Here is a 13,286-nt window from a genome sequence, read left to right on the forward strand (position 1 = left end):
GGTGGCAAGGGACATCATAGTCATACTCAGTCCTGACTTCCGAAACTAACAGTTGGGCTTTCTGGGTTGTGATCGTGAATGGAAACTGACTGATTTTATTTTAACTGTAGGGAATAATTAGGCCAATCATAACACTGCAGCTAGTGTCTTGACTAGGATTAGTTAACTCAGCAGAAACCAGGGACTATAGATGAGCCCTATATGACTCAGCAACTCTCTTGATTAAATTACAAGGGACAGTATTTCTAGCAGGAATTCTGGATAAAACCATTTCTTTCATGCAGGCGCCTCCATCCAAAAACATGAACACTGTAGTGCTGGTATCTTCCATCCTCTACTGCTTTTAAGCCCCAATCTGGAATCTTGCTCCTGCTCATTTCAGTGTGACTGACACACAAACTCTCTTAGTGAGAGTATTCGGGTGGGCATTTTGAATATGCACTAGATGTATAAAGAATAGACAGAGCATGCTGTCAGTCCATATTTAGCACTGATTTAGTACCCAACCTTTCTTTTGGTCCTCATTGTTCTGGTTTAGTCTCTGTCATAAACAAATACAATTAAATATACATTCAGTGACTTGAAGGGCTACACACAAATCCTATTTAAATATATCATTTGCAACTTGCAGGTTAGATGCTGATTACCTTCTTTGGCTATGTTTGGATTTGCATAAGTGCTGCCTGTCTGAAAGAATTGATGACGGTTGTTAAAGTCTGGAGGGAGTGGTGTTGCAAATAGGAGAAGTATTACTTATCACTGCACACCATTCACTGCTAGTCATGACCTTTATATTAACAGGTCTCTGCACTCAACATGAACAAGAAATTGTGCAAGGTATAGATTCTAGACCAGATAGACATTTAAGAGAGATATGTAATATTTTGATGTAAACGGTTTCTGCCTTACCTTCAATCACTCTGTCCAGTGTGGTCAGTTAGATACGGTTATGTAATGTACAATAACATAAGTAAACCGAGAACTCAGACTGTGTGTATAAGACTGTGATAATGTAGTTTTGTAAATAGTCAGTGTTGTAAGTAAACAGCAAGCTATCTGACTCAGCAGAACTCAACAATCTGTGGTGAATGTTGTGTGGAGTAGCATATGATAAAAAAGCAAATGGTGTCAGATAGCAATGAAGAGAGGCAGCAGGAGGAGGGGAGAAGGCCTGACAGGAAGCTTTACCTATATTTATTTATTTTTTCTTTATTCTTCCATGAGATGTGGGTATGGCAGCAAGGCAAACATTTGTTGCCAGTCCCTCTTGAACTGATTGTTGGCTGGATCACTTCAGAGGGTAGTTAACAGTCAAACACATCACTACTTTCTTCCTACTTTCATGTATGCCGTCTGGCTCACTGAAGTCATTTTACAGTATGCTGAAACTTTATTGCTGGAACAGCACAGCAGGTCAGGCAGCATCTAGGGAACAGAAGATTCGACGTTTCGGGCACATGCCCTTCTTCAGGCATGTGCCCGAAACGTCGAATCTTCTGTTCCCTAGATGCTGCCTGACCTGCTGTGCTGTTCCAGCAATAAAGTTTCAGCTTTGATCTCCAGCGTCTGCAGACCTCACTTTCTCCTCATTTTACAGTATGGTCTGCCATCCTTACCTGGTCTGACTTATATCTAGTAGGCAGGACAAACCTGCTACCTACATTATTTTGAATTGAGGTGGATTAGGGTACACATTATTATCTTCAGTCCCCATTTCTTACAAATATTTTTTTTTACCCCCAGTTTAGATATTTGTTTTATGTTTAAACTTTTTGTAAAATTAAATAAATAATTTTAGAATATCAAATGTTCATTTAGTTTTGTAGAATGTGTTCTTCCCAAATGACTTCATTTCATCAGAACTGACCTGCATTTGGCCTTCAATCAGTATTAATTATGGATACTTTTAGTTGATGAGTTGATGGACTAACCAAACTGAGGTTTGCTGCTGGTTGAAGTTTTGGAGAAATTTATTGATTTTTATTCTTCTCTGTTCTTTTAACTTCTCCCTTGTTCCTTCAACTCTTCAGATATTCTTACTGGCAGGAAGAAAACGAAAGAAGAGCAAAACATCAAATTACCTCATCTCTATAGACCCCACTGACCTTTCACGTGGTGGAGAGAGCTTTATTGGCAAACTCAGGTAACCCATGATCACAATTAACTGCCTTGCTGATGATTTCTGTGGGCAAATCTTACTATAAACAGAAAGAAAGTCCACTTAAAAGCAAATATTACAATACTGCCTAAAATCAGCAACAATGTCCTCAAATCCTGGCCTTTATTGAATGCTACATGCAGTGAGATAATGTAATGCATCTTTTAAGGTCCCTTAGATTAGAACTTCTATTGAACGTTGCCCAGTAAGGAAACCTTTTTTTGTAAAGAGCAAAGGAAAGAGCTGGTTCAGTGTTGCTGATGCAAACAGGATGAATCCTGACCACAAGACATGACATTGAAGAAGCTATCACTGATACCCAGGGCGTTATCGACTCCAGGACCTGACTTTTGTGCTACATGTAACTCTCCTGCAGTGACTATCAATATGACTGCGCTCCTTTCCAGGTTCAAAAATAGATCAACGCACTTTTCATGCTGCAGGCAATAAACAGAGAAGCACACTGACACTGGGCATATAAACAGTTTGTGACATGAAATCATTAAAACTGAGCTCACTTCTTATTGAATCCATTGAGCGTTCAGATAGAATGTACGTGGGTGTGGACAATCACTGTGCAATTTAACATTTAGTCAAACTGAGAAAACTGGAGGCTACATCAGTTCAACTCAATAACGGTACCCAAGTTGATACAGGAGCTTGAAACCAAGACAGATGCAATAACATTGAAGAAAACAAATGCATTTTTGCAAGAATCATTTTCTAATGTTCAGAATCTGAATGTTTTGATATAGATTAAAGTTCAATTAAAATAGTATTGCAATAAACTATATACTAGCAATGATAGACATTACACCCTTTTAAATAAGTACGGGGCAGTTTCTGTTCTTAGATCATTTTCTGTAATAGTTTGCAATTTGTTTCTTTTCTCAGTTCACTTATTTCTATCTTTAACCAAGATTCCCTGGTCATCTAGTGTCAGGGAAGTTGGGAAGAGATTGGAAAATCCCATATTAGTTCACTGAAACTAGCCTGTCTTGGGACAAGTTTCTGTGGGAATCAGCAGCTACTGTGCAGGGATTGGCAATTAATCCATTTGATTTGATTTATTATAGTCACATGTACTTAAATACAGTGAAAAACTTTGTTTTGCGAGCAGCATAGGCAGATCATAGCAAACAAGGAGATACAGATCAAAGGGTGCTTTGACAGAGCGGGGTATGCGAGGTTATAGCTGCACAGGAGGGGCACAAAACAAATATGTTAGCAAGAATATTATTTCAAGTTAGAGAGGTCCATTCAGCAATCTAATAACAGCAGGGAAGAAGCTGTTCTTGAACCTGTTGGTGCATATGTTCAAGTTCCTGTATCTTCTGCCTAACAGAAGAGGTTGGGAAGAGAGCTTTACTGAGATGGGAGGAGTCTTTGATGATGTTGGCAACGTTTCTGTGGCAACAAGAAGTGTAAATGGACTCTATGGATGGAAGGTTGGCTTCTGTGGTGGTATGGGCTGTGCTTACAACTTTCTGTAATTTCTTATGATCCTGAGCAGAGTAGTTGCCATACCAGGCTGCATCTAGGTAGAGTGCTTTCTGTGGTGCATCTGTGGAAGTTGGTGAGGGTCCTTATGGACATGCCGAATTTCCTAAATCACCTGAAGAAGAAGAGGCATTGTTGTGCCTTCGTGACCGTCGCATCAACGTGCAAGTCCAGGACAGGTTGTCGGTTATCATCACTCTAATGAACTTGTTGCTCTTGACCCTCTTCACTTCAGCTCTATTGATGTAGATAGGGGCATGTCCTCCTCCTGTCTTCCTGAAGTCAATGATGAACTCTTTTGTTTTGCTGACATTGAGAGAGAGATTGTTATCATTGCACCGCGCCACCAAGCGTTCTATCTATTCCCTGTATTCTGACTCTTCATTGTTTGATATCCAGCTTACCATCAGCAAACATGTAGATGGCATTTGTTCAGAATGGGGCTACACAGCCATGGTTGTACAGGGAGTGCAGTAGGGGGCTGAGAATGCATTCTTGTGGGGCAGCAGTGTTGAGGATTATAGTGGAGGAAGTGCTGTTGTCTATCTTCATTGATTGTGGTCTGTGGGTCAGGAAGTTGAGGTTCCAGTTGCAGAGCGTGGGGCCAAGACATAGGTCTTGGAGTATTGAGATTAGCATCAAACCACGGTTCCAATGGAGGACCATTATCTGATGTTGAAAAGTTCCCAGTATCAGACTGGCCTTTGAGTGAGTCCACAGGCCCAAGAGCCTCTTGGAAGTGGCCCCGTAGCAGCATATTAGATGGCCATCAGAACCTTGTCTCAAACCCCAGTAGCAGAACCACAAGACTGATACTGAGGTCACAATCAGTTCTGTGAAATGTACCATTCTTGGCCATGACCAGGCTATCTTTTAAATATTCTCCAGCCATTCAGGAGGGCTTCCGTTTGTATAGCCCTCATAAGAATATGAGGAATAGAAGCAGGAAGAGAATATACAACTCCTCAGGCTGACTTTGTCATTCAGTTATATCATGGTTCATCTGATCCTAGTCTCAACCCCTGTTTCCTGCCTGTTCCCTTCCAATGATCATCTCCCTCAAAAGTGTTCTTAATTCCTGGTGAGAATGCCTGCCAGCCAGCCATTGCTGCAGTCTTTCATTGTGCCTGTTTAGTCAGTGAATCACTCTCCATCTTTACTTGGAGGGTGAATGTGAAAATGGCCTGTTCATTGGCAGTCTCCAATAAGATCATGGTACTGTGCAGATATTAGACACCACTGGGATAGGACCCAAAAATGATGTTTTACTTTTGTTCCTGACCCTCAATTATTTTTAACTTCCAGGAGACGCTGCCTTTATTGCCACTTTGTTTTTTTCATGATTATCTGTATTCAGTCTGTGTTCTTACTCACAGACCCATTGATCTGTGACCTCACACAAATGCAATTCTATACACTGATGGCAGCTCGCTCAAAATGTGCGTTTAAAATACATTCCCAAAGGGAATTAAACAGATGCTGCTTTCTTTGTAGTAAGTCTGATGTTTGTTGTAAGAGCCTTGATCAGATCATTAACTATAGCAGGAAGTAAAACAATGTCCCATTTATCATCTCTTAACCAAAACTCAAAACTTAAAATTTGGTACATAAAACAAGTTAGGAATGAGCACCATTAATTTACCATTACTATTTTAGTAGCTGTTAAAATATTTTATGAAGATTTAATGAAATCGTTAATCCAGCCTGATGCATAAGAGATAAAGAGCTAGGAATTTCATAGCTCTTCGCTGCAGGATAGTGATAAAGGTAGACAAAGAGGTGTCGTTGGCTCACGTCTTATGCTTAATTGAAATCTCCAATGCAAAATTGCACTCAAAATATGGCCTACATGTAGCCTGACCGGTAGATCTTAACTGGACCTTGGGTGGCTATCACCAAAATGTTTTTCTTTGTAAAGATTATTTTCTTGATTGGGAAATAAAAAGGTGCAAAGTGCTGCTTCTGTCTGTTTTGTAGGACCAAAGACTATTGTTGACCCCTCCCCAGCTACACCTTTCCTCACAATCAGCCTTCTCCCTCTCTCCCAATCTTAATTCCAACACTGCCCCAAGTCACACTTTTCCTTTATCAGATGACCACTTGGATTGAACAGGAAGTGCACATATCTTTTGTGTGTTATCATGCTATTATCTGTTTGCATATGATAGGATCATAGATGTTATGATGTTATGATGTTCATCCACTTATCCAGAGTGAGATGGAACTCAAATCCAAACTGGCTCTCCAGGCTGGAGGCCTAGCAGATTACATTTTCATTATGTCATCTTTCATTGTTCTTCATCTAGCTGGAACAATATTTGTCTTCTTCCTCTCTCACTTTTCCAAGTCATAGCCACCTAAATGTGGCATAAGTATTTTTAGGGGAGTAAAGAGTCGAGCCCTCAGTCTTATTCTCATATGGTGCTAGACCATTTTGACAGCTCAAGAGTGCAAGTTTGGTCTCTTTTTGTTTCTCTAGCAAAGCTTTCATTGCATACACACATCTTTCACCATTGGCTTGAGGATATGTTAGTAAGCTGTATGAATAATTCCATACAATGTTGTGAATTCTTTAAAAGTATTCATTGGTGAACCACAATCTACTGTTTGATGCTACATGATCTCGGATTCCATGTGTTGCTAACATCTCCTTCACTGATGTCATTAATGTTTCAGAAATGTGACGTTGCTATTTCTTGTCTTCTATCCGTCTGGGCCAGGTGTCGACTATCATCCAGGTGGATCTTCCTTGTGTGTTTGAAGATATCCGTCCCAAGACATTCTGATGCTTATGATGGAAATGAAGATGACATCAACAATTTTCTTTCCTCATAATGATGAATAGCACAAGTAAGGCAGCTGGATGTCATTTCTTCCAAAGATCTTGAGAAATTTGGCCACCAAATAGCCTATCTTGTTCTGACTCAACCTTTTGTGATGCCCAAAGCTCCCTGGTGCAGTTGATGTGGTTCATCAAGTCTCTAAACTTTCAGAAAGACAGCTCTCTTGTCATAGATGGGTAAACTGTCCACTACATGGAGGTGTGCTCTCTGTCATTGGAAAGAAATGAAAGCTCTCATCTGTCTAACTTAAAGCATCTCTTGCTTTTTTTTCAATCAGATCTGAGCATTCCAGCATCTTCGATTTTGTTCCATCATCTCTCTAAGTAAAGGCTCCTCAATGTCATTGACGTCATCTACATCATGGCTCTTGCCATCTTTGCAGGCCCGGCGTTGTGAACAGGCTTCTTGTTACAACATGCAGTCTGAAGTGGCTCATCTTACAGCACGTCTGACATTCAGGCTTTCGTTCAGGACATGTTTTCCCCTTCCTTATTCCTTGATCCATCAATAACAGTTTTCTTTGACTGTTGATTGACCCTCTTTCTGTCTCCACTGCAATTTCATAACTGCTTTCCTGTTTTTCACCTTAACATAGCTTACTGCATCAGCTGATTTTGAAATAGGATTGCCCTGTCATCTCAAATAGCCAAACTATTTTGCTTTTTGACTGCAGCTTTTTTGTCCAAAATATCAATTCTCCTGCTCCTCGGATGCTACCTGACCTGCTGTGCTTTTCCAGCACCACACTCTCGACTCTAATCTCCAGCATCTGCAGTCCTCACTTTCATCATCCTTATCCCTCCGACAGGTACAGACAACTGCACTGTTTTGTAAGGCCAGATAGGGACCAAACAGCCAAGAGATATTTCTACCTGCCAGCCCATGTGAGCTCAGTGCTGTCCTGAGAATGGTGAACATCTCAGAAACTGCAGATCCAATCAGCAATTGAGATTCTGGCACAATTGCTAGAATCTTTGCCGATTGAATTTTAGAGTTATCATTTTGCCTGTGTCAACCCACAAATGCCAGGAGGTATTTACATGACCAGGAGGGTTGCTACTTGCTTGATATTTGGTTGTCCAGAAGTTCTTAAATGCAAACCAGGGAACTAGGAATTGCCTTCATGAAATTTGGTCAAATAGGGATCAGGAAACTGGGTATCTCATTGTTCCCCAATCTCTGTGCCCCACAAGGTTTCTGCCCAGGTTGGATCTCTCTGTTCTTCACTCTCATTGTTTTTGAACAAGGATGGATCAGATAGTATTGACTGTACTAAGAAAATGTCTTGTTTCTTGGATATTCAGGCAGGTGTCCTCTTAATATGAAGGCCAGGTATTTCAATCGACTTGTTTAAGATCTTATTTAAAAGACAAACGTAACTATTTTACATGCTTTTCTTCAAATAAAAACATTAGTTATAGATATGTTTAGATTTTCAGTCACATGATATTTAGAACTTACCAGAAATTGAAATTAGTGCTGGAGTAGGCTGGGGGTTTGGTGGGGGTTTTGGTGCTAAGAGGGTGGTGGGATATTGTTGGGAGAGGAGTTCGACATGTTCCTACAATCTCTGTGTATTGTCAGAATTGAGATAGGCAGCCAATAAATTCACTCAATTGGCCAATTAGTGGGAACACCGCTGATATTTTACCTGAGTTGTGTCAAGTCCCCACTGATGGGGAGGCCACTTGGCAAACCATGGCAACCTTCCAGTGAGCTCCTGGAGAAAGGGCCTTTCTTTCAGGCCAAGCCATTGCTGATGGAAGGATCTCCACTGGCAGTGTCTGAAGCTCTAACGTTGCACGAGTGTTCACTGTGCCACACCCCACCACACCCCCTCCGCCTGGGCCTGGTTCATTGGAAAACAGAAGACCTCATCCTTTACAGGTGCTACAACAACAAGGTGGCCGTGTCTTTCTTCTGCTGTCTCAGCAATGCCCACCTCTATCCATGGGGCTGCTGAGGTCCCTGAACCGTTAGAGCACTGATCCAGGCAGCCAGCCCAAGAGGTGGGCTATAACTTTAATTGGATGGTGGCCCTGTGCAGCAGACCCTTAGTAAGTCACCTTGGGGTCCCATTGTCAACCCACCAATGAATATTCATGATCAAATTCACCTCACCATTTCATCTATCCATACGACTCTGGTTGAACTCAGAAACATATTGGGTGAAGAACCCTCTGTTAATCTGAACAAGTTCTATTCAGCACTTTGCCACTGGAAAACACACGTGGGAGTTATGCCTCTGGCTGTACAGTTTACACTGAAGACAAGTACTCTATCCAGTTGAGGATAACACGCATGAATCGGAGATAAATCCATTAAGAAACTTGCTATCCATTTGCATTGCAGATCAAATCTAATGGGCACCAAGTTTACAGTCTATGATAACGGAGTGAATCCAGAAAAAGGAAGTTCAAGCCTAGATGCAAGTAACTTGCGACAAGAGTTGGCAGCTGTTTGCTACGTGAGTATTTCATTACAGCAGCATGCTTGTAATTACTCCACAATTGTTATCATTAACATGCTCTGATATAAAACTATCTGCCTGAAAACGTATATCTCTGGCAGAATCATGATTGTATCCAAACAGGAATGAAAGATCACACCACAGAATATGTTAATTCATAGGGAGCATAGGCATGCAAGCCATTCTTCCTGCTCTGCCATTCAAGAAGATCATGGCTGATCATCCACTTCAATACCACTCTATCCCCATCTTCCTTTACCTCACTGGTAATTAGAAGGCTGTCCATCTAAACTTTAAAGATACATTATAAGTGAGCTTGAACAGTCCTCTGCATAGAGAATTCCAAAGATTCAAAACCCTCTGAGATAGAAAATTCTCCCCTTGTCTACGTGGGTTTCCTCCCACAAATCAAAGAAGTGCAGGTTTGATGAATTTGCCCCTCATTGTGAAATTGTGTCCCTAGTTCTATTATTCTGTTACAGTGCTGATTTCAATTCATCCATCTCCCTGTTATTTCAAGCACTTAAGCCTGGGTAACATTAAAGCTGAAGAAATAGTCAACGTACAGAGGATTTTCTTCTTTCCAAGGGAAAATTGTCTGGGGTTTTACAAGATGCCAATGGCCCCTCTCATTTGCCAGGAAATCAGGGGCTTCCATACCTTGGCTGATCACGGAAGCTACAGTTAGGTTTTATGATCTTAAGGTGGTTCAATGCCAGCTGCTGGGGATTCTGCCCTTTTAAGGAGGGATGTATCAATCCATTGAGCTGCTGGAAAATTTTCAGTCTCAGCATTGCCACCAGGAGATTTGGCCATCACTAGGACTGCAACTGGCCCAGAGCACCAAAGGTGAAGAAGGCCCCATCAGCAAGGTGTCCAATCAGAAGGGTCCCATTTCCTTAAACCTGCAAGGTCTCTGCTCAGTTATAGCTAGAATTCTCCCATATGGCAATGTACTCAATCTGCACTGGTTAAATGTGAGTGAGGGTAGGAAGATGTCCAAAATGACTCTTTATCGGGCAATTAAGGACCTTAGCTGACAAGAGTGTGAGAAATGTATCCACTACCTTCTTGCAACTAGTAAAATTTCAACAGTAGCAGGAAGGTGATGTAAGTGGGACGAGTGTGGATTTAGAGTAGTTTTTATTGGTTCAGTCGATGAGCCGAAGGGCTCCTCTTTTACTGTATGTTCTATGATTCTACGAGCTCACCAGCCTATGATTTGATGTCCCCACCACCTCCCAGTATTCTCCTTGAAGCTCTGCAAAAGTTTGGCCATTGTTTTATCTCAGTGTAGTATGAATGTGAATTTGACAACATGTTCATTTTGAATCGAGTTAAATTTAACACATCCTTGCCTTTACTTAATGTTAGGCAAAAGTGAGCACTGCAGATGCTAGATACCAGAGTCTAGATCAGAGTGATGCTGGAAAAGCACAGCAGGTCAGGCAGCATCCGAGGAGCAGGAAAATCGACATTTCGGGCCAAAGCCCTTCATCAGGAAGGGCTTTTGGCCCGAAATGTCGATTTTCCTGCTCCTCGGATGCTGCCTGACCTGCTGTGCTTTTCCAGCATCACTCTGATCTAGACTCTGGTAGGGCTTTTGCCCAAAACGTTGATTTTCCTGCTCCTGAGATGCCTTTCTTTGCTTGATGTTAGTTTGAAGCAGTAATAGTGAGGATGGTGGCTCAGTGGTTAGTACTGTTGCCTCACAGTGCCAGGGACCGGGGTTCAATTCCAGCTTCGGGCAACTGCCTTTGTGAGGTTTCCAAATTCTCCCCTTGTCTACGTGGGCTTCCTCCCACAAATCAAAGAAGTGCAGGTTTGATGAATTGGCTGTGTTAAATTGTCCATAGTGTTCAGAAATGTGTAGGTCAGGTGCATTAGTCAGGGATAAATGTAGAGTAATAGGGTACGAGAATACGTTTGGGTGGGTTACTCTTCAGAGGGTCTGTCTGGACTTGATGGGCCGAAGGGCCTGTTTCCAGCGATTCTAGAAAAAAAGATAAATGGACATTGCTCAAACTTTTAGAAGTTGGGAAAGATGTGGTCTGGTATTTGGTGCAAAGTCCACTACTGATTTTGGTATATCCAGAACATATATATTTGAGAGAGAGAGAGAGAGAGTGAGAGAGAGTGAGAGAGAGAGAGAGATGGACGGGGTGGGGGCGCGATGATTAGAACTTCGTTATAGGAAGCCTGATTGGGAAATTGCTATTGATACAAAGGTGGGCGAATTTGAATTTGAAAAGCTGTTAGATTGAAAAATCTTAACAAGGGTATAAATGGCATGGGGGACAGATGGAAATTGCAATTTAAGATGGAGAAGTGTGAAGAAAAATAAGTAGACATTGATATTTAATGGAATTGCTTGAAAGCTGTGAAAAATTGATCTTGTGATTAAAATGCACAATTTTCAACAATATGAATACAGCTATGTGTAGTCATTATAAAGATTGAGTGCTCTTTATAGATTGCAAGAGTACAGTAATAATTATCAATTTATGCAAAGTATTTATCAGGCCACAGTCAGGGTACTAGGTGCTGTGTTGTATGTGGTACTTAAAAGGAGATATTCGAGATACAGATGGAATATGGAATAGGTGATGCCTGGACTGTGATACCCTATTTACAGGAAGGGACTTGAGAAACTGGGACTCTTTTCACCGGAGCTTATTATTCTAAAAGGAGACAGACAAGTTTTTTTGAAATGATTAATGGTTCAAATAATGAATATGAAAGGATGATTGAAGAATCATCAATTTAAAATAGCTGCTAAGATAGTGAGGGGAGAGCTAGATTAATTTGGATCACAAAATACATTGCCAGAGATTAATCCGTCACAACTTCTAATTGCAAAATTGGTTAAGAATTTCGAACAGCAGAAGGTGGAGAGGTATTGAAACACAGCAGGGCAACGGGACTAATTCTGGACTGTTACAGCAAAGAACCAGCAGTAACACCAGAGGGAAATTGGCTTCCTTCTGAGCTGCAAAACTCTGTTTTTTTAACAACAGACAACTGAAGCAAGGACAGATTTCTGACAAATTTGACTCTGCTAATAGAAGAGCTAGGTCAGATTGTACAGGAGTGCTAGTAGACAAATCACAGATTGCCATAGCCTTTTGTTCAGTGTTCAGGAAGTTAATCATTCCAAATAATTAATGAAGTTGTGATGGGAGAGCTAGCAATTCCTTAACAATCACCACCAGCCATGATCTAGCCATTTTTAAATATAAACTTTTAGTTATGTTTTTATGAAAGAGAACATCGATACACTATCTTTCACATTGAGAGTTAAATTTCATCCACAAATCAACGTGACCAAAAGAGGAGAGTATATGGAATGTGAACAAATTTATGATAATTGAACCCATTTCAGATTCAGAATATACTCAGAACGGGGTACAAATAAACAAAGGCTCATTGGGTCTAATCACGTTTCTAATGGTATTATTATTTTTGTATCAATGAGTGGCTCCTATGTAGAACAGAGAAAGCATTAACTCATGTAGAGTCCTTTGTTGGAAACCTGAAGAACTAGAAAATGCAAAGAGAGGGTTTGAGTGATGGCACTGAAAAAGAGATTGGAATGGAGTTAGTGCAACCAGTAGAAATACTGGATAATAGCCTAAAATGGTTAAATTTAGGGGAGTTGATTAGTGATAATGGAGGGTGAGAGTAGCTGACAAAAAACCTGAATGAACTCTTTATGGAATGATATAAACAGGCATCCAGATTTCTGCACTGGAAGTGAAAGGTTAAAGTCTATTGATTTATATCCATATTTCATGACTATATATTTATATGTATATTGCCTATCTAGATTCTTGTCTTTCAGAAACTTTCATATTATTTTTCTCATTCTGTTGAAGTGACAGTTTTATAAATTTGTGCATCTGTGTGCCTATTACAAAACTGTGTATGAGCAAGTAAAATTAATCTAGGTCATTTTATGTGATAATTATTAATTGTGTAAATTCTACATAAAATTTTCGAGCAAACCTTTTGCTGTCTCGATTGCTGGGAACCTGCAGAAGTCCTGACAAGTTGACCTATGTGAAATCCCCCAGGAAGTTTCATGCTCCTCCATGAAAGCCTGTGTCTCTGAGCATGTGCCAGAGCCTTAGTTTAAATGTACTTGCCTGGAGAGTTAACCCAGGAAAGGTTAGACAGATTAAATCCACATCTAATTCCTGGGCAACTGCAGAACTGACACCACAGTCACTCACATTGACCCCATGACTAACTCCTCCCCCCAAACCCCACAAATAAAGCCATGACTTCTCAACTGTTCTCCAACTACCTGACCTTG

At 40.8% G+C, this 13,286-nt stretch overlaps 1 protein-coding gene across 6 annotated transcripts in view; it reads left to right on the forward strand.

Annotated features, from left to right (window-relative positions):
• tub (TUB bipartite transcription factor) overlaps positions 1 to 13,286 on the forward strand; it is a 467,593-nt gene that overhangs the window by 434,251 nt on the left and 20,056 nt on the right. For all 6 annotated transcript variants that reach the window (XM_043705827.2, XM_043705828.2, XM_087996532.1 and 3 more), the window contains 2 exons: positions 2,031 to 2,143; positions 8,854 to 8,968. In XM_043705827.2, coding sequence (XP_043561762.2) covers positions 2,031 to 2,143; positions 8,854 to 8,968 — 228 coding nt within the window. The remainder of the gene's footprint in view (positions 1 to 2,030; positions 2,144 to 8,853; positions 8,969 to 13,286) is intronic.

Source organism: Chiloscyllium plagiosum, unplaced genomic scaffold, assembly GCF_037043375.1.
Source record: "Chiloscyllium plagiosum isolate Xiang-an unplaced genomic scaffold, Cpla_swu_hap1 HiC_scaffold_18, whole genome shotgun sequence".
Classification (NCBI taxonomy): domain Eukaryota; kingdom Metazoa; phylum Chordata; class Chondrichthyes; order Orectolobiformes; family Hemiscylliidae; genus Chiloscyllium; species Chiloscyllium plagiosum.